The following is a 21405-nucleotide window of genomic DNA, read 5'->3' as shown; positions in this document are numbered from 1 at the left end:
CAAGGTCAGCATGGCTTGGAGGAGCTCCGGGGAAGCTGGAAAGGGTCGATTGGGTTGTAGTTGATTGACATAAAGATAAATAACTCTTCTTGGGATGTTCTAGTTCCTTTGTGAGACTTTTCTAGTCCAGAGGACCTGGCTTTCCTATGGGAAATAATAATGTCAGGTTAGGTTTTAGTTTTTTGTTCCCTTGAAAGCTAGATTACGGACTCATTTCACTTTATTATCTACAGTGCTCTTACCAAAATCCTATTAATCCACTCAAACTGTTATTTTATAACGAACTTCGTCAACATTAATAATAACAAAAACAACAGTTTTCCCCATTAATGGTCTGGCTAGTGTAAGGTGCTTAGGGGTTTTTTGTTTGTTTTTGTGTTTTTTTTAAATTATTCTTTCTTTTGTTTCTTCTTTCTCTCTCTTCTTTTTCTTTCTCTTTTTTTCTCTTTCTTTTTGGAAGGTATTGGGGTTTGAACTCAGGTCTGGGCACTGTCCTCTAGCTTTCTCTCTCAAGGCCGGCACTCTACCACTTGAGCCACATCTCCACTTCCAGCTTTTGCTAGTTAATTAGAGATATGAGTCTTACAGACTTTTCTGTCCAGGCTAGTTTTAAACCTCAAACTTCAGCCTCCTGAGTAGCTAGGATTGTAGGTGTGAACTACTGGCACCCAGCTAGTACTCAAAAATTTAGAAAATGGATTTATGCAATCAGCACTTTTCAAGGAAGTAATAACAAAGCTAACATGCCATTTGGAGCTTGTCTTTGAACTTCAGCTCTTGCTTTTTGTCATGAAAGCTGTTCCCATTAACCATACATTGCTTTGAACTTTGCCTCCCTAGGGTGTGAAAGAGCACAAATGTGGGATCTGTGGGCGGGAGTTCACCCTGCTGGCCAACATGAAGAGACACGTGCTGATCCATACCAATATCCGTGCCTACCAGTGCCACCTGTGCTACAAGAGCTTCGTGCAGAAGCAGACCCTCAAGGCTCATATGATCGTCCACTCAGATGTGAAGCCCTTCAAGTGCAAGGTGGGGCACAGAGGTGTGACTCGGAGGGCAGAGCAAATGTCCAATGGGCAAGAGTCTCCAGGGACCCTTCTGCTCTGTTTATTCAGAGGCTCATTGTGGGCCTGTGGTCAATCTCAAGTTACATCTATTCCTCTTTCACCACACCTGTGCACGTACCAGCTCTTGACTGGTCCCTAAAGAACCTGCCCTGGTTGTTTTCTTTTAGCAGTGGAGGAAAGATCCCAGGGTAGGGAGGATGGGTTGGTATGTGGTACATTTCTATTGTAGAATGAAGAAACCAGTTGTGTCACTCTACCCCATACAATTCAGTGAGGGGAACCTAGAAAAGATTTAGAGAAATTTTTAGTACAGCTTTGTCCCTTTACCTGTCTGACCCTTGGGCTCATCATTTGAATACAGGCCTCCCAGAGAAGATGAAAGCGTTTGTAGCATGCTCTTTCCCTTCTCTTTAGATATTTGGTCAACGGCAGATTGCTAGACCTTATGATAGTTATTGCACTGTTCACAGTAGTCAAGGCATGGAATTAGTGCATTTGTCCATCAGAGGATGGATTAATGGATGGATGGATGGAAAGATGGATGGATAATAAGGTATGTGTATACAGTGCAAGGCTATTTAGCACTAAAGAAAGGAAATCCGGTCATTTGTGACAATATAGATAAGCCTGGAGGACATTATATTAAATGAAATAAGCTAGGCATGGGAAGACAAATACTGCATGCACTCACTTGTAAGCAGAAGCTAAATAGGTTGACCTCACAGAAGTATAGAGTAGTGGCTGGGAGCAGGAGGAAGAAGTGGAGAGATCGATGAGGATTGCAATATTACAGGTAGACAGGAGGAAAAAATCCTAGTATTCTACAGCACGGCCAAGTATTAAATAGTAAGAATTTATATTTCAAGATAGCTAGAGGAAGCATGTTTTTTTCTTTTCTTTTTTGGTATGGGAATCGAACCCAGGATGTTGCATTTGCTAGGCAAGTGCTTTGCCACTGAGCTACATCCCAGCCTTTAGAGGAAGCATTTTTAAATGTTCTCAACACTAAGAAATTAAACAAGTTTGAGGTGATGAAATACTACTTCTATACATGCTGAGTATATGAATCCAAGTGTCACATTGTACCCCATAAATACATAGAAGTCTTATGTGCCAATTTAAAATGTTCTTAAATATAGAAGACTGGAGGCATGGCCCAAGTGTTAGAGTTCAGTCTCCAGTACCTCATGAATAAATAAATAAATAAATCTAGAAGAGAAGAAGGGGACTCCAAAGTTAGTTCTTGCAAAGACCTTGGAAATGCTTGTTTTGACTAAGAAATAACTGAGCATAACCATCTAAAGATAGTCACAGGCAGTGAGCATCTTTGCTCATATTCGTGTCAGATTACCTTGGTTGGCTTTTTATTTCTTAAGCCAAGAAATACATGAGCTAGAAATTTGTAACACGCAAGACCTCCCAAGGTTGTTCCACCCCCAGGGCTCTTTTCGTCTCTACTTCTGAAATGAGCAGGAGTCTTGATCCAAATTGGCTAGTTTAAGGATTGTTCCATCAGGTGTCATCCTGGTCATGAACAGAGGGGCTGGAGGGGGGAGGAGGGAAGAGGAAATCACACACAACAGTAGAGCTCTTCTGTTTGAAATGGAAGATTTCCTCTCTTGCCTCCATCTGATAGGGTGCAGATGACACTCTGTGGACCTATCTTCCTGAAGTGGAGTTCCCTACTTCCAGAGACTGATATTGCTTCCACTTCTCTGCAGTAAGGCTCCCATTTTAAGGAACCCCCTGTGAAGTTGACTTCTTTCCTGTGTTGGCAACTCCCGGACAGGGTGAGGGGTCAGGCACCAGAGCTTCCCTAGACCATGTGGGTATTGTCCAGGGGTGGGAGAGGGAATCTTCTCTCTCCAGCCCTCTTCCTGCCAGCCACTTCTGTTTCCCCTCCTTTCCTCCAAGTTCCCAGTGATTTGACAGTCACGTTCTGTCCATTTTGATTCAGCTAAAGGAGGAGGAAGTAGCATGCAGGATGGGCAGCAGAATATTCAGGGCCCAGTGCAAAGTACAAATGCAAAGCCCCTTATTCAAACATTATTAAAAATTCTGAGCCTAGCTCTAGTAGCTCAGTCCTGTAACCTTGCTTCTTAGCAGGCTGAAATCTAAAGATTGAGGTTCAAAACCAGGCTGGGCAGGAAAGTCTATAAACCTTTTATCTCTTTTTAACCACTAAGAAAGGAAAAGAAAAAGAAGTGGAGCTGTGGCCCAAGTGGTAGAGCGCAAGACTTGAATGAAGAAGTTAAATGAAGAAGCTAAGGGACAGGGCCTGGGCCCTAAGTTCAAGCCACAGGACCAACATTGATGATGATGATAGTAGTAGTACTAGTAGTAGTATAATTCCAGATAGTAAAATCAGGGCACTGGCTGAAATTACTGTTCTGAAGCAGTGAGGGCTGTATTGCACAGGTGACGCTGTAGGACTCCGTAGAGATGCTTTTCTCTCTGCCTGAAGGCCCTTGCTTGATTTTCTTCCCACTCCACTGAGCCCCACAGTGCTTCACCCATAACAGCTGCCACCTCCTGCAGAGCATTACTATCTGCTACAATGGAGGTGTGAACAGGGTCTCTGTGCTAGGCTTCATTCCCTTGTTGCATTTGCTTTGAGACTTCAAGCATAGTCTGTATTTTTTTAAATTTTCTTAATTATTAAATAGTGGAGTAAAGTTGGGAAAATATTAAGAGTTCATTATCTTGTTTTTCTCCTAAAAACAATAACAAGCTCCCCTCCCCCCCATCTTTCCATCCAGCTGGATTGTGCTTCTGCTTCACCCCTTTTGGTCCAGCAGTAGTGATATAACCAGGCAGAAAATACCTCTGAAATTGAGGTACATGTAGAGCCAATCCTGGCTATGTAAGATTTGAGAGCACTGGGACATTTCTACTTCTCTACCCTCAAGGATCTGGACAGTTTCTTTGACCTGAAGATCTAGAGAGGACTCTCTAGCAGTGGTGCATAAAAGCTGCACAGAATGAGGCATCCTGAGCACAGTGATGCTGTTTGCCCAGTAGCGGGACACCCCATGCTCCCCTCACAGACAAACTCTCCTCCACCCAATGACAGGACACTATACATGGTCCAAGCACAATTGTATGGCTCAGAAACTTGATTTACCTCTTTTATAAAAGCTGATTAGGCTCTGGCTGTGTAGTTTACATCACCAGGTCTTATAAAGAGTATGTATAAAGTGGAATGTCATCTTTGAATGATGCATAGTTTATACTTCACAATAATAGATGGGCCTGGCACAGGAATTAGACTAGTCATCTGCAAGGGTCACTTCTGGGGGCTCTGTTCTCTCAGGAGGCCACATTATAGGTGAAGAGACTGCCTAGAGAGTATTATTAGACTAGAGTACTATTAAACCAAAAGAACTGGACGTTAAAGGGAATTTTGTCAGACTTAGGTATCCCTGCTCCCTTTATAGACATCTCTGAAACAACAGTGGGTTGTCACCTTGATCTAGAGCCTTCTGGAAAGAACCAGAAGTGTCTCCACCTTTACCATCTGATCTCTCCTCTCCTTCTCCCTCTTCTAATCTCTATTCATAATGTCACTTTACTTGGTATCCTTTATGTCCCATTATCTTTGTTCATTTCAAAAGACTTTCAGAGTATGTTTGAGTTTAGAGTTAATACAGCCAGTTCTTTGTGTTTGTAAAGCTAGACCTTTTAGAAAGTATTCTGTGGACTTTGCTCCCATCCATGTTGTGCTGGATTCTTAGAAATGAGGCCCTGGATGGAGATTATAGAGGATAGGGAGTTGGGAAAGAAGGAGGCCTTTTGCTCATTGCTAGGCAATCTAAAGCCAACTGAGACAAATGGCTGGCTGGCCACAATGTTGATGTTGGAAAACAGGCCCAGACAACTAATCCCAAGTTTGATCATGGTAACTGGGAAATTATTCTCTTCCCATAGTTGACATGGGTGGAAGAGAGAAGCAGGTGTTGTTGCAGCCCACTGTGGTGCAGTTAACTCTGTTCCACCTGACAACCAGGGGAAAAAAAAAGATTATTTAGCAACAGACTCTAGCTTCTTGGGATTCTCACCATTAAAATTTCTTTCTGACATAAATCCTTCCTTCTCTTAAAGCATAAAATGTTTCTGGCTCTGTGATCAGTGGACACAGCTGTCTTCAGAGAGAAGAATGTTCATGAACTGCACGATTAGACATTGACAATAGGATGGAAAATTAAGAGGAAAGGAAAGGTTTCCAGCATATCTCCCCTCCACACCTCTCTCATATATGTATATATAAATTACTGTTTTTCTGGGCTCTTTTGTGAAGGATAGTTAAACTTCTGGACTCCTTGCTCAGAGCCAGCTGGAGTTACTCCAGAGACCTGCGCTCATACACTTAAGCCGTGTTTCAGAAATGTGCTTCCCAGATTCTGCGTAAGCACGCAGCGGTTGATTTGGATACTGTCCTTGTAGTGGCTGCACTCCATAATAGCAAAGAACCAGCTGCCGCCTTTAGAAAACCTGTCCAGGAAAAGCAGCCATCCAGAATTTCCGGGACAAATTCTCTTTGGAGATGGGTGAAACCGGGAGCTGCCTAAGTGATGAATCACCAGGTCATCGGCAGCATGGGGCAGAGGGCTGAAAGCAGAAGAGGGGTGAGGTCTCCTGGAAAAGGGTCTTCACTTCCTCTGCCCAGTTGGCTCTGTTGCCCTCTCAAGTTCTTTGATGCTCAAAAAAAAGGAGAGACATTACCTGGGATACTTTGTGGAGCCCAGTTCTTGGGGCCAGAGTTTTCAGGCTGGCATGGAGAGGGTTAAGGCAGTGACCAGATAGGAGCCTTTTGGCAGCAAAGTGTCCTCAGCAGAAGGAAGGATATAGCTGCATGAACTGCCTGCTTAACAATGCCTCACATGTCCCCAGGGGCCCTCCTGCAAATAGATTTCATCTTGCTTTCTCTTGTACTTTTCAAAGCTTCCTGTTTTCTCACGGTCCTTTTGGACAGTTTACAGTCTCTCTCTCTCTCTCTCCCTCCCTCCCTCCCTCCCTGTCCCTTTGAGGAAAGGAACACCCATCTTACTAAAGAAGAGTGGGGAGCAAGGAAAAGAATGGAAGGGAAGGGCAGTTCAGTGGAGGCCATTCTTCTGGATGGCAAGCTAAAGCTCTTTGACCTTTTCTCTCCAAATAGGAAGGCAGGGGCTTCCTGGGGCATCTCAGCTCTGAAGCTCACCTCAGGCGACTGCAGAGAGGTCGTGATGCTTTGTGGCCCTTTGGGCCTCTAGCCCGAGCCAAGTGCTGCTGCCATCATCCTGTCTCTGCCCACCTCTTTGTGGCAGCTGCTGGCTGTCAGCCTTGTTGCAAGGACTCATGGGAAGTGATTGCCAGAGGTGCCCCTAGGCCTGGGATCTGGGAGAGAAAGAGCACCAAGAGACTAGAGCAAGGAGGCCTGGAGCAAGCAGAGCATCTGCGAGCTGTGTCAAGGGCAGGCTGAGGACTGTGGAGCCAGATGGCAGGCTCTCCCAAAGTCTGCAGTATAGGGTGAATCTCTGCTTACCATCTACATAGTAAGCTGGGTGTGCATAACTGCTTGTGTTCCTGTTAGGCCCCCTCACTGCTTACCTGGCTGGTGTTCACACAGGATTCCATCTTTGGGTCCTTCCTTCCTTTGATGTTTTCCTTCAAATAATTAGCTTTTAAAAGGACCTCATCTTCAAAGATCTTTCTATTTCTGAAATGTTAAAAAGAGTATAGTAATAGTAATAAGAGCTAATATTTAGCAAGGTTTTTTTGTTTGTTTGTTTTCCTATTTCCTTAAATTATTTCATTGGATCCCTCAACAGCTTCATAAGAAACTTTAGTTATTAATGACATATTACAGAAGAGCAAATGAAGCAAGTTCTCTCTCTGACTCACTGCTACCTCTCTGAATCTAGTGGCCCATGCAAATCATTTTAGAAGGACTGTTAAATGTGCTTGTTATTGTTTGTGCCAGTACTGTGGCTTGAACTCAGAGCCTGGGTGCTGTCCTCTAGCTTTCTTACTTAAGGCTGGCATTCTGCCACTTGAGCTACAGTTTCACTTCCAACTTTTTTTTGCTAGTTAACTGGAGATAATAGTCTTACAGAATTTCCTGCCCAAGCTGGTTTTGAGCCTCCATCCTTAGAACTCAGTCACTATGATTACAGATATGAACCTCTGGTGCCTGGCCCAAGCCGGAGTTTACTGTCAGAGGTATGGTGCTGCTCAGTAGAGCTCAAGCAGAGGGAACCTGGCTGAAGTGACCTTCTAAAAGATGAAAGTGAATCCCCAACACACCATTAGCTTCTTGCATAACACCTACCTTAGATAAACTTTGCAGACCTTGATAGGACAGAATCCACCAAGTCCTGGTTTAAGCCAGATCTTGGCCTTATATCTCACAAGACGGTTTTAACTTAAATGCTTCTTTTTCCCAAAGAAGAAACTAGATGATTGATGCTCCCTCCCAGCTTTTCTTCTTCCTTCCCATCTGACTCCTCCAGACAGTGATTTTGTTTAGAGCTTAAACTTTGCCTCAGGATGCCATCATTAGCTGGCCCCAGACCCTCCCCTCCCTCTTTGCTAACAATACAAAAGCCTTTTCTTAGTTACAGAGATGTTAGAAAAAAAAATCTCTATTTAAAAGGCCATGAGACTCTTATCTCCAATTAAACTACCAGAAAACTAGAAGTGGCACTGTGGTTCAAAGTGGTAGCATGATATCTTTGAGCTTAAATGCTCAGGACAGTACCCAGGCCCTGAGTTCAAGCCCTACAACTGACAAAACAAATTAGTAAAAAAAAAATTTCTCTATATAACCATGTGCCAGTGGCGGACACTTTTAATCCTACCTACTCAGGAGGCTGAGATCTGAGGACTGTTCTTTGAAGCCAGCCTTGGCACATAAATTGGATAGACTTTTATCTCCAATTAACCAGCAAAAAGCTGGAAGTGAAGGTGTGGTACGCACACACAAATACACACACACAAAATCTCTGGAGAAAAATCTGAGGTGAAGAAGTCCAAGTGTCCTGCCTGGATAAGAACAAAGGGTTTGGGGGAAGGCCAAAGGCTGGGAAGAAACAGCTAAGTACTTGTCTTTGAGATGTGAAAGGAGCCCAAGTAGCTTAATTCCCGAAGTAATTCGCTCCTTCCCTCTGCCAGTAAGGATCTTAGTTAGCACACTAAATCATACAGATTTCGTGAGAAAAAAGACAACTGACAATGGCTGCTTTATAGAATTTTATGAAACAAAAAAAATGGTATTTTCCTGACCTCTTTATTTGTTATCCCAACCATATGCTTAGATGCTCATGTGTACCATGTGTACACACCTGTGTTTGATAGTGAGGTTGGAAGCTAGAGGTGGCCCTTGCATTAGAGACTACCTGGGACACCATTTGGGAATCTAAACACCTTTCAGAGTTGACACATCTCCACTTTGCCCTGAAGAAACTCTCCATTAGCCTGCCCATGAAGGTACCATAGATTATACAAATAAATGTAATATCCAAGTATTATCAGTTACCAACAGCATGAGAATCCAGAAAGATAGTTGTCCAACATGTCCTACAGTAGGCCTTCTTAGATGACATAGGTGTGACAATATCATTTTTAATATGCTAGTGTACCCATGTACCACTAAAATGTCCCAAGAAGTTCAGTACTCAAGGAACTTATCCAGGAAGTCACTAGAAAAAAACTAGGCTATGAGAGAGGGAAGTAAAAGGTAGCTTGTCTGAGGCTAGGAAGACCTAAGATGACATCCAGGGGTCGCCATTGTGATGAGCATATCTACACGTGTGGAGTTAGGGGCAGGAGAATTGCAGGGTCCAACTTGACCCCAAGTCCCAGTAAACATGTCAGCAGCGAGCAGTTCATTGTTAACCCAGCAGCAGTAGTCACCTTCCTATGGCAAAAGGTTGACTTCAGTGTCTGGAAATAGGCAATGACAAAAACAAGGACATGCTACAGATTCTTAAAGATGAAGCTGAATTACATCTTCTTTACAAAACCCTTTTATACCAGCCCAGCTTCAAACATCTCAATAGTAAGAGTTTCTCCCATCCTAGGAGTCAAGGGCAAAAGACACCCATTCTGTATTTTCAGTGATGTTTGTATAGCCTTCAGGACCATGAGTGCAGTAGCATCATAAATCTTCCAGCTTTCAACTTCACTTTTCCTCTCTGTGCTTTACCACCTGGGGCTTTTTTCTTCTATTAATTCTCCACTGCCCTGTGTCCCTCCTACCTCCCTCAACAGATTTTTATTGAGGGCCTACCTTGTGTTGAGCATGATATGTCAGAAGGGCAGGCAGAGCCATGGTGAATGCAGCAGTGACTGGGTGAGAATACTTCTTCAGTATTGGCTGCAGGGCTGGTCATGCAGCAGCAGCAGCAGACCTTCACATAGCCAGGAGCCATCGCGAAGGCCAAATAAGACTGTTCATAAAATTGACCAATGACTGGAAATACTTAACGCACCATCTCTAGAATCAAAGCTTTTAGTCCATAGCCATGAAAGAGAAGTAGGTAGATCAAGCTAATACATACAACTTCACAAGAACATTTCCTCATGTATGTTACTGAGCCACAGATTGGTATCTTAGTAATTTCTTTGAAATGAGAATACAGAAAAATAAGGGTCCATCATCCCACATGCCACTTATCTTGTGAAAGTTGGAATAGGATCAACTCTTCAATCATTTTGTTGTCTTAGGTCACCATTTTGGTGAAAGGAAGGGGTAGGATGCCAGGGATGGAATGCATATGTACTTGTAGGAAGTGGTCTACCATGGAACTAAGACTTCAGTTATCATTTTCAAATGCATGTGAGGTACAGACATTCTAAGCATAGAACCCATTTGGGATGCCAAATTCATTCTCACTAGTAAGGAAGCAAAGGGGAAAAATACTTAGAATCCCTAAATATGAATCATTCAAAAACTACAGAGCCAATCATTTATTCTGTGATAATTATTATGTTCAACCCTCTCCCCATCCAACCCCACCCAGTGTTCTTTCAGCTAATTTCCCTAGGTCATCTTTGTTAGATCTACCTGTCTTTCCAAGGCCAGCTCAGCTCTCATTTCCCTGAAGAAAATATTGCTTTCATTAATAAAAATTCCATCTAGAGTTTGATGCTGGTGGTTCACACCTAAAATCCTAGCTACTCAAGGAGCTTGAGGCCTGGAAGATTAAGGTTCAAAACCAGCCTGGGTAGAAAAATTCAAGAGACTTTTTCAACAAAATAACCAGGATAATAGGCAGGCTGGGCCGGGGGAAGGCACGGATCAAGTGATAGAGCACTAGCTGATCAAGGAAACCAAACAAGCAAACACAAGATCCCGAGTTCAAACCCTGTTCCAGCAAAATAAATTCAATCTAGAATTCCCATCACCGTCCCTGAAAGTGTCTCTCAGTGAGACAGAAAACTGATGAAAGCCTCGGGGAATACCATACTTCTTGTCTTGTGTGAGGTCTTTTACCACTTATCGCTGCTGGCCTCTGGGATTGGGAGAAAGAGAAGTCTCTGCCATTAACACACTAAGCACAAACACAAAATCCTTCATTGCCGATCATAGCAGCTATGTAAGGGCTAGAGCTTTCAAATCCTACTGAACTGTGGTGTGGGAACAAAGCATCCCAGAGCATCTATTCTATGCTTTCTGCTCCTGAGGAAGGAGTGTGAGAAGCACTGTAGACCTATCATGTGTGAGCATGTTAATGGAACAGAAATGATGAAATGAATACAACATGTTTACTTTAAAATCATATTCTCACTCCTTCCAATCTCTTTCCAGAGAAAAGACATATTTCTTTCTTAGCTGTCTCTTTGTTCCTTGGACTTTGAAATCCATCCCAACAATTAGCAAAGTGAAAATGAGAAACAGGGCTACATGCAGTGTAGCAGAGGGCTAGGTTGGGAGAACCCAATATGGATGGTGGTTGGTCCTGTGGTCTCTGGCAGCCAGTGCTCTGAATATCTTATCCCAACTAGTTTCTAATAACTGGGAGCCTTGGCCAAGTGAGTTAAGCCCTAAGTTTGCCAATGTATAAAATTAGATGACAGACCATATAATAGAATTGATGTAAGAATTAAGATTCTCCTTGGCTGACGTAGAACAGTACCTTCCTTATTACTCTTTTTTGGCCGTGCTGGGGTTTGAGCTCAAGGCCTCTATCACTTGAGCCATACCCTGGGGGGAAACTGAGGCGCTGAGGCTTCTAATGTTTCTCAATAGAAAAGGAGCAGAGTCAGGATTTGAACCTAGACTTTCCTAGTCAGTCTTTGCACATTGCTTATAAAGGGCTTGTGATTTTTCTTTCCAGTGAATGATTGAATTAAAGATTAATAAATTAATTTGAGGCAGGGTCTGGTAACCCAAGGCCTCTATCACTTGAGCCATACCCTGGGGGGAAACTGAGGTGCTGAGGCTTCTAATGTTTCTCAATAGAAAAGGAGCAGAGTCAGGATTTGAACCTAGACTTTCCTAGTCAGTCTTTGCACATTGCTTATAAAGGGCTTGTGATTTTTCTTTCCAGTGAATGATTGAATTAAAGATTAATAAATTAATTTGAGGCAGGGTCTGGTAACCCAAGCACTCTACCATTTGAGACATACCCTAGCCCATCATCTTTCAGATGAAGAGCATCATAAATATTAAGCTTGTCATTGTATTCTTATTATTAAAGAGATACACTTTGGCAGCTGCTTTTTTTTTGAACAGCTCAGTCACAAGAGCTTTCAAAGCTGTGCTGTTTTTGTTTTGAGTTTAAAGATCCCTGGATCATGTCCCTCCCTGCTCACCTCTGAGGCTGGGAGAACCAGCCCCTCCCTGACTTCCAGGAGATTTTCTTTGGAAGCAGTTTAAAGAGCCAAGATCCAAGCAGAGTAGAATCAGATGTGGCCCCACGTCCATCCCCGCTGTGGGCCCGGATGTGGCTTCTCTCTGGCAGGACCACTGAGTTCTCCTCCCTCGTCCCCAACAGCTGTGTGGGAAGGAATTTAACCGGATGCACAACCTGATGGGCCATATGCACCTACACTCGGACAGCAAACCCTTCAAGTGCCTCTACTGCCCGAGCAAGTTCACCCTGAAGGGAAACCTGACTCGCCATATGAAGGTCAAACATGGAGTGATGGAGCGTGGCCTCCACTCCCAAGGTACGACACACAGCTGAAACACCCTGCCCGCAGTGCCGGTGGGATACACATCTGGAAATTCACTTTTACGAGCATTGCTTGGGGATCATTTATGTACAAAATGAAGGGGAGCGGGTGGCTAGGCACCACATGTCCAATACTAACTCCTCAGGAGGGTGAGACCTGAGGATCAAGGTTCAAAGTTAGCCCAGGCAGAAAAGTCCACAGGACTCGTATCTTTCATTTAACCAACAACAACAAAAAGGTCAGGAGTGGAGGTGTAGTTCAAGTGGTAGAGCAATAAGCCTTAAGCAAAAAGACTGAGAGAGCATGAGGCGCTCAGTTCAAGCCTTACACTGGCACACCAGCGGGGGAGAAATGTAATTTTTAAGACCACGACAAAAGAGCAAGAACAGACACCAAAGGTGTCTAAGATCGAAAGGATATAAGTAAAAGAAAATCTTAGATAGTACGTTTGGAGCATTATCATGATGCTGGCACCATCATTGGTTTCTTTGGTCCAGACACTGCTTCTGTCGGTGCCTTAGCTTCTTAAGTCTTATACAACTCTGGACCAGATAAACAATCTAATTGATAGATGAGGAAACTGAGGCTTCTAATATTTCTCAACAGAAAATGGACAAGAGTCAGGATATAAACCCAGACCTTTCTACTCAATCTTTATTGGTTGCATATTGGTAATAGAGGGCATGTGATTTTTCTTTCCAATGAATGGATTGATTAAAAATTAATTAATTAATTTGAGATGGGGTCTTGCTAAATAGCCCAGGCTGGTCTGTAACTCAGAGTCCTCCTGCCTCTAGACGCTCTGATCACAGAAGTGCAACACCATGTCCAACTTTTCTTTTTCTTTTTTTTTTTTGGAGGGGGGGTCCAGTCGTGGGGCCTGAACTCTGGGCCTGGGCGCTGTCCCTCAGCTTTTCAGCTCAAGGCTAGCGCTCTACCACTTGGGCCATAGCACCACTTCCGGCTTTTTTCTTTTTGCTTATGTGGTGCTGAGGAATCGAACCCAGGGCCTTGAGCATACAAGGCAAGCGCTCTACCACTGAGCCACCTTCCCAGCCCCTTTTCTTTACCTTTATAAAAGCAAGTGTTCATTTTCAGCAGGAGGTGGGAGTTGGGGCCACTACAGTGGATGGAACTTTGGGCCTCACAGTCTTGCTTAACTTGCTTCTCCCACTTGTCCTGTGCACCTAGTTGGGCATTTTGCTGATTAATTTTGAGATGGAGTCTTACAGACTTATCTGCACCGGCCAGCTTCAAACCACGATGTCAGGCTTCCAAGTAGCTAGGATTACTGGCACCTAGCCGCACCTGAGTTTTCTTCTTATTTTTGTGCCAGTACTACGGCTTGAACTCAGTGCTTGAGTGCTGTCCCTGAGCGTCTTATCTTGCTCAAGGCTAGTGCTCTACCACTTGAGCTAGAGTTCCATTTCTGACTTTTTGGGGAGAGAGAGTGGTTTATTTTGGAGATACAAGTCTCACAGACTTTCTTGCTTGGGTGGCTTCGAACCATGAACCTCAGTTCTCAGCCTCCTCAGTGAGTAGTTAGTATTAAAAGTGTGAGCCATTGGGCCTGGCTCTGCAGCTCTGCAGCTCTGCTTTTTAACACACAGAAGTAAGTTTCTAGCAGGCTAGGTCTCCTCTCCTGGTTCACTTAAGGACAGTTTTTCTCCCGATTGCCCCCTACACAGAAGAGTTTTATGTCTCCCCCACTGAGTGTTAACTGAACTAATGAAAAACTGTGGCCTCCTTTCTTCAAACCCCCAGCCCTTGGCAGCTATGAGTTCGTGTTCCAAACTCACTGGATTAGACATCTAATCAACCCTTGCTGTGATAAACAGGCAATAAATGCAGCTCTCTCCAACACAGTGAGCTGAGCCCAGGGACTGAGGCTTGTTGTTACCCTCTTGGTCTGTGCAGGAGTGAAGCTGGTAACACAGGTTATTTACAAAATAATATGAACCACTTTTTGGCCATGAGAATAATCAAGGGCAGGACAAAAGATTTAGGGGCGTTACTGCTCACTTCTGCAAATCCACTAGAGACATTTATTCTTGTCTTATATAAGAGACCAAGGCCTAGATGGGTTATATAAGCTGCCTGAGGTCAGATAGCAAGTTTGAAGGCAGAATTCAAAAATTTCTTTCTTTCTTTTTTCTTTTCTTTTTTTTTTTTGCTGATCCTGGGGCTTGAGCCTCAGGACTTGGATGCTGTCCCTGATCCTCTTTGTGCTCAGGGCTAATGCTCTACCACTTGAGCCACGTACTGCTTCCGGCTTTTTCTGCATAGTTTAGTGGAGGTAAGACTCTTATGGACTTTTCTGCCCAGGCTGGCTTTGAACTATAATCCTCAGATCTCAGCCTCCTGAGTAGCTAGGATGATAAGCATGAACCATTGGCTCCCTGATGAATTCAAGGATTTCTGAATAGACCCCCTGCTCACTGCAGGCAAAAGTATAGGGCCATTGGTTTATGGTTGCTGCTTATAAAGTAAATCACTTTGTCACCTATGCATATGTCATTTTATGTATGGACCGTTATGTGTTGAGCCACAACTTAAATACCAAAATTGCCTTCCCATTTCTGCTGTAATCAAACCGTGATCAGCCTCACATTCTGTGCTCCTGCCCCCTGATACTTTTCATTTTTGAGAGTTCCAGTAAGGTCATTGCCAGGCCAGCTTCATTTTTAAAGCTTTGTGAAAATGGCCACATTCACCTTAGAGAATTACACAAATTTAGGGCTTGCCTGCAGTAAGCCTGCCCTGGATGTCTGTACTGGCAATCACCCATTTTAAAATAGACAATGGGATCTTGGCACTGGTGGATCATGCCTATTATAATCCTAGCTGCTCTGGGGGCTGAGATCCGAAGATGGCAGTTGAAACAGCCCATGCAGAAAAGTTATGAGACTTTTATCTTCAATTAACTGGCAAAAAGCTGAAGTAGAAGTGTCTCAAGTGATATAGTGCCAGCTTTGGTTGAAAAAGCTAAGGGACAAGCCGGGCGCAGGTGGCTCACGCCTGTAATCCTAGCTACCCAGGAGGCTGAGATCTGAGGATCGCGGTTCAAAGCCAGCCCGGGCAGGAGAGACCGTGAGACTCCTATCTCCAATAAACCACCAGAAAACCGGAAGTGGCGCTGTAGCAAGTGGTAGAGCGCTCGCCTTGAGCTGAAGAGCTGAGGGACAGCACCCAGGCCCAGAGTTCAAGCCCCACAGCCGACAAAAAAAAAAAAAAAAAAGAAAAAGCTAAGGGACAGTCCAAGCTCCAACATTGGGGCATGCGCGCGCGCACACACACGCACGCGCGCGCACACACACACACACACACACACACACACACACACAATGAACAAGTGTATTGTCCACTGACTGGTCCCCAGCCCTCTCTGGCCTGCTGCTACTTTTCCTGGGTGCTGAATTTTCTCTGCTCTCACAGGTTTGGGAAGGGGAAGAATCTCCCTGGCACAGACAGCGGGTGTCCTGAGGGATCTGGAGCAGGAGGAGCCTTTTGACTTGTCCCAGAAGCGTGGGGTGAAGAGGCCCTTGTTCAATTCGGATGAAGAGAGTGCTCAGGGCAGCCCTTGCCACGAGGAAGAGGAAGATGATGATGGTGACAACTGCTGTGAGGTGGAACCTATCAGCCCTGGTGTGCCCCCAGAGAACCAGCAGCTCTGTGCACCCCAGGATCTATCTACCAAGCCTGAGCAGGGTCTCCAGGGGCCAGGAGAAGCCTGCAAGGAAGAGGAGGATGGGCCCAAAGAACAGGAGGAGAGGAGCAAGGACCTTGAGGCCACCGAGGGCAGCCAGGAGAGAGACTGTGCCCACAAGGATGAGCGCCTTGCGTTTTTCCAGAGCACCCGGCGGGGCCCCTCTTTTTCTGATTACTTATACTTCAAGCACAGAGATGAGAGTTTTAAAGAATTACTGGAGAGAAAAATGGAAAAACAAGCAGTGCTTTTGGGTATCTAAAATAGAGTTTTCAAATTACCTTTGGAAAATGATAACTAGGTCATTCAAATACAGCTTTCTGCATGAATAGTCATTTGCTGGGGATTGGAGAGTGGCGTCAATCTTTACAAATGGCTCAGACTAAATGAGCAGGTAATGTAAATGCATCTACAGCCCTGCATACTTTGAACACACACAGGGTCTTCAAGGATGTTTTATGCAGCAGCCATGTAATAACTACGCACATTCTTCTAGCTATCTAGTTAATTGTAAGCTGATTCTGAGGTGCTGTTAGAAGTTGTTTTCTTTTGACTAACACTCAACATATAGTAAATTTTCTTCTAGCCACAAAATCTGGTGTTTGACGTGTGACCTTATTAATAACTGTTTAGTTGAATTTGTGGAAGTTACAGTATTTTTTGTCTAGATAGAAGAAAATATTAGTAGCTGTATATAGAAATAGCCTTCAGTAAATAGTAAAATATCAGAAATACTGCAGAATGAGGAATTATGGGAAAGGATACTCCTTTTTGTGGGTCAGTGGGGCTTGAACTCTGGGGCTTGGTTGCTTTCCCTCAGCTCTTCAGCTCAAGGCGAGCATTCTAGTGGTTTATTAGAGGTAAGAGTCTCATGGACTTTCCTGCCTGGGCTGGCTTTGAAGTCTTGATCCTCACATCTTAGCCTCCTGAGTAGCTAAGATTACAGGCATGAGCCACCAGTGCCAGGCAGGATACTCCTTTTTGTACAAAGTCGTGGGGCTTGAACTCAGGGCCTGGATGCTGTCTCTGATACTTGTTTTTTTTTTATTTTTTGCTCAAGGCTAGCATTCTACCACTTGAGCCACACCTCCACTTACAGCTTTTGGGGGGTAGCTAATTGGAAATAAAGAGTCTCATGGGCTGGGTGCTGGTGGCTCATGCCTGTAATCCTACCTATTCAGGAGGCTGAGATCTGAGGATCACGGTTCAAAGCCAACCCAGGTAGGAAAGTCCATAAGACTCTTATTTCCAATTAACCAGAAAACTGGAAGTGGCTCTGTGGCTCAAGTGGCAGAGCACTAACCTTGAGCTGAAGAGCTCAGGGACAGTGCCCAGGTCCAGAGTTCAAGACCCATGACCAACAATAACAACAAAAAATCTTGTGGACTTTCCTTCCTGGGCTGGCTTCAAACTTCTGTCCCTTGATCTCAGCCTCCTGAATATCTAGGATTATAGATATGAACCACCAACACCAGGCTCGGACTGTATTCCTTTTTTTTTCTTCTGTCGATCGTTGGCTTGAACTCTGGGCCTGGGTACTGTCCCTCAGCTCTTCAACTCAAGGTAAGCGCTCTACCACTTGAGCCACAGCACCACTTCCAGTTTTCTGGTGGCTTATTGTAGATAAGAGTCTCACAGACTTTTCCTACCTTGGCTGGCTTTGAACTGTGATCCTCAGATCTCAGCCTCCTGAGAAGCTAGGATTACAGGCATGAGCCAGCGGCACCCAGTTCGGACTGCTGACTACACTTGAGACTCCCCTAAAGGAGGTTTCTGGAAAAAATACCAAATGTAGTTGGTGGTTTATGTATGTAATCTTAACAACTGAGCAGGTTGAGATCTAGAGGATCCAGGTTCAAGGCCAGCTTGGGCAGAAAAGTAAAAAGACTCCATCTTCAAAATAACTATCAAAATCAAGCCAGAACACATGGCTCAAGTAGTATAGCACCAGTCTAACAAGCCTGATATCTGAGTTTAAAACCCTAGTGCCGTTAAAAAAGAAAAAAAAAGTACCCAATATTCTGCTTTAATTGATCAGAGAGTAGAGCCTCCAGCATTCAAAATTGCCCCTGGAGTCTTTTGTGTAGGCACAACTGAGAAAGATTCATTGGTCTCTGGCCACCACTAGCCCTCATCCATTTCTGAATCTCCCAGAACCCCCTCCACCACCCATTTCTGTTTCAGCTTCAGATTCCATGCTGACCAGGCCTTCCCCAAATTCTGTAGGAGCCTCAGGAGGACAGAGCTGGGCATTGCTGATTACTTTGCCTTCTCTCTTCCCAGTCTCCCCAGGCATTTCCTGAGAGGCTGGCTTGCCCTGTCTACCCAGGTGCTTTCTGGGAGACTTGTCTTCCTCATTTACCTTTCTGCTTTGGTCATCTCTGCTGGGTTCTCCTACTCCCTTTCTAAAATTTCTCCCTTGAGCCTCACTACCACTGCAGTGTGCTAAAGCTGCTTGGGTTTCCTACTGCCGCATATATCTGGAGGTGAAACCAGCCCCTGTCGAGGGAATCCTGTGGGTTTCTATGGTGACAAGCACAGCCCTGAGCTGAGAATGGTTCCAGGCCCTCAGGTGAGCAAGTTCCTTCCACACACTGAATATACAGCACTTTAGTTCCTTTGATGAAATTGCCCAGGAAGCTGCCCCAGGGCTCTGTGACACTCTTCTCCTAAGCTCATGTTCCACGTCTGCATCCATTGGGCAGCCACTCATTGAGGATCTACTGTGTGCAGTATCTAACAACATGTGCTGCGTACTTCCAGTTGCTTCTGGCTATGTCCAGCTGGAAGAGAAGGCAGGAAAATCTAGAGTAACAAACTCTAGCCCTTTCCAAGCAAAACAACCCTGTAGGAATGCTTGAAGGACCAGTTAACGTAGAGGAGAGAATGTGATGTGAAATGGTGGCTTTCAAGTTGTGTGTGGAGTTTCCCAGAGGAGCAGAGATCTGTGGTGGGCCACTGCAGAGCCACTGGGGGGGAGGAGAAAGCCCACATCTGTGCCCATGTCCATATCACTCAGAGCAGCTGGGCTTGCTGTGTATTGTAGGACAGTGTTCTACGTAATACTTCATTCGGAGGGAAAAAGAAGTATAGGAAAAAGTAAAATTCCAGGATAGGGTGTGTTCCAAGGCCTATTCATAGTTTTTGACACTGGTTATAAGAGACTTTATGAGTTCTAGCCTACTGGATGACATGTTGAGCTGAGAACCACGGTTGACACCTTGCTTTTCTCTAATATCCTGGTTTTCCTTGGATGACCTGGGTTTCTATCAGTGGCCCCCTGGCTCATTACAAAAAGCGTCCCCTTAATTTAAGGTTGAGTGATGCATTATGGTGCCTCCCTGGAGAGGAGCACAAAGTTGAGGGAAGGGCTTTCCAGGTTTGAGCTGAAATGGGTGGACCAGAATGCAAACCTGAAGAAGGGCTGGTGGGGCCATCAGAGGACAAAGGAATAAAGTCCTCTAAGATTATCAGCAGTCCAAGGTCATGATCTTCACCACCTGAAAGCCAATCACCATCAAATGCTTTCTGTGCTTTTGACCAACCAGTGAATAGAAAGGGGCATAGATTTCTTTTATTCTTTGTATTGGGGAGCCTACGATTACCCCCTCTTGCTGCCTTTCCATTCCTCTTTAGTTCTCTTTTTAAAAACTTGGCTCTGCCCCAGTTATGAGGCTGAAACTGACCTTTTTACAAGCCAATAAAAGTAGCTGGACTATCTGTGTGAGAAAGCTTAATGTGCATACTATATTTATTAAGCCCTGAAGGCATTTGATAAAATATTAACGTTGTGTTTTGAATGATGATCTTCCTCTGCTTTGCTGGAACAAAATGTAACAGTGCTAGCACTTCAAATCCTTCACATATTTGGACGTTACACCACATGTTGGTTTTGTACAGAACTCTGCCTGGGTATCTTAAAACGAAAACTCTAAAATGAATAGCAATTCAAATTGTATATATAGCTTTTTGATTGAGTGAAAAGGCAGTTTACCTGGAAATATAACATATATCCTGTTAATTTAAGCAAATAAAGGCATATTGAAAACACTGAGTGGATATTTGCAAATACTTAAAGATTGACAACAAGACTGCCATTGTGAGCATCCGCTCCTGCTCTTATGCTGCCGGCTGTCCCAGGGTGGCTTAGCCCAGGCTTCACGAAGGATGGATGAAGCTTGACCCACTTGTAGACCAGGTGTCCTCTTACCCATCCTCTTTCTCTTTGCTATTCAGGAAAGTTTTTTCTAGAAGGAAGTCCCAGGCAAATGGTGGTAAGAGAGCCTATTTCCATTGAAGTTCAAGAGCAGTTCCTACACTGCTCTGTTTCCTCATCCCTTCCTCACTGGCTGCTTGTGTGGGTTGAATAATGTAGCACACATTCACAGCCACTCCCTAGGTATCTATTTCACACTTGGTAAGATTCAGGCACGAGCATTTTGGACCAGATATGTGAACACCCAGTTCTCCCTCTTGATCCAAAAGCTCACAAAGCTATGTTAGCGTGGGAGAACTTTGCACTATTTCAAGGAGCTGCTCTTGAAAACTTCAGCAAAACTATAATGTGCAGGATACAGCCCCTCCGTGCTGAGCACCCTGCCAGGTGTGCATAAGTGCTTGGTGTCACTGAAGCTTCGCTGCAAGGCAGACATCTCTCTTTTGCTAATGAGGAAACAAGTTCAGGAGAACAAGCAGCTTGCCCTGAATCCTCCAGTTAGTGAGTTTCTCCCTTGCTGTAAAGCACATAGCCCACTGTGGTTTGGTCATTTATCTGGGAGACACTCAGCAAACATGCAAAGTATTTATTAAGGATCAACACCAGCCAGGAGCTGGTGGCATGAGCCATCAGGAAGTTTGAGATCTGAGGATTGCAGTTTGAAGCTAGTATGGACAGGGAAGTCTGTCAGACTTGCCAGTGAATCACCAAAAAGCCAGAAGTGGAGCTGTAACTCAAGTGGTAGAGCATTAGCCTTGAGCACAAAAGCCCTGAGGGACAACCAAAACACACACACACACACACACACACACACACACACACACACACACACACAGAGAGCAAAGAGCCAAAGAGCTTGGGGCTATGGCTCCTCAGTAGAATGCCTGCCTAGCAAGTGCACACCTCAGTACTGCAAAAAGAACAACTGCAGTAACAACAACAACCGCAGATCCAGTTGACTTACCACACTCAAGGCAAATTTAATAATAAGATAAAATGCATATTTTTCTAAGTACAGAATAAAATGCCATTTGATGCAAAATTCATCTCACACAGTCCAAAGGGATCGGCTAGGTTTTTTTTTTAGCGCTGCCAGTTCCCATGTTCTTTTTTTGATTGGCAAGAGCGCACCCTTACTGAGTAATGCACTTTGTTGATGTAAGCCCATCTGGTTGCTCTCAGCTACAATTGACCAAGACCAAAGAAGGCAAGAGTTTCCCAGATGCTGGGAAGATCTGGCAGAAGAGAGGCCAAAT

The 21405-nt window shown here is 44.4% G+C and overlaps 1 protein-coding gene across 1 annotated transcript in view; it reads left to right on the top strand.

The window, feature by feature from the left end:
* Positions 1 to 19965, top strand: part of Znf366 (zinc finger protein 366) — a 65839-nt gene extending 45874 nt beyond the window's left edge. Inside the window, exons 3-5 of the mRNA XM_070031327.1 lie at positions 841 to 1032; positions 12047 to 12221; positions 15663 to 19965. Of these exons, the coding sequence (XP_069887428.1) occupies positions 841 to 1032; positions 12047 to 12221; positions 15663 to 16195 (900 nt within the window). The 3' untranslated portion in view covers positions 16196 to 19965. The remainder of the gene's footprint in view (positions 1 to 840; positions 1033 to 12046; positions 12222 to 15662) is intronic.
* The last annotated feature ends 1440 nt before the right edge of the window (positions 19966 to 21405 follow it).

Source organism: Dipodomys merriami, unplaced genomic scaffold, assembly GCF_024711535.1.
Source record: "Dipodomys merriami isolate MVZ:Mamm:240054 unplaced genomic scaffold, mDipMer1.0.p SCAF_20, whole genome shotgun sequence".
Taxonomy (NCBI): domain Eukaryota; kingdom Metazoa; phylum Chordata; class Mammalia; order Rodentia; family Heteromyidae; genus Dipodomys; species Dipodomys merriami.
This window is presented reverse-complemented; position numbering and strand designations above follow the sequence as displayed.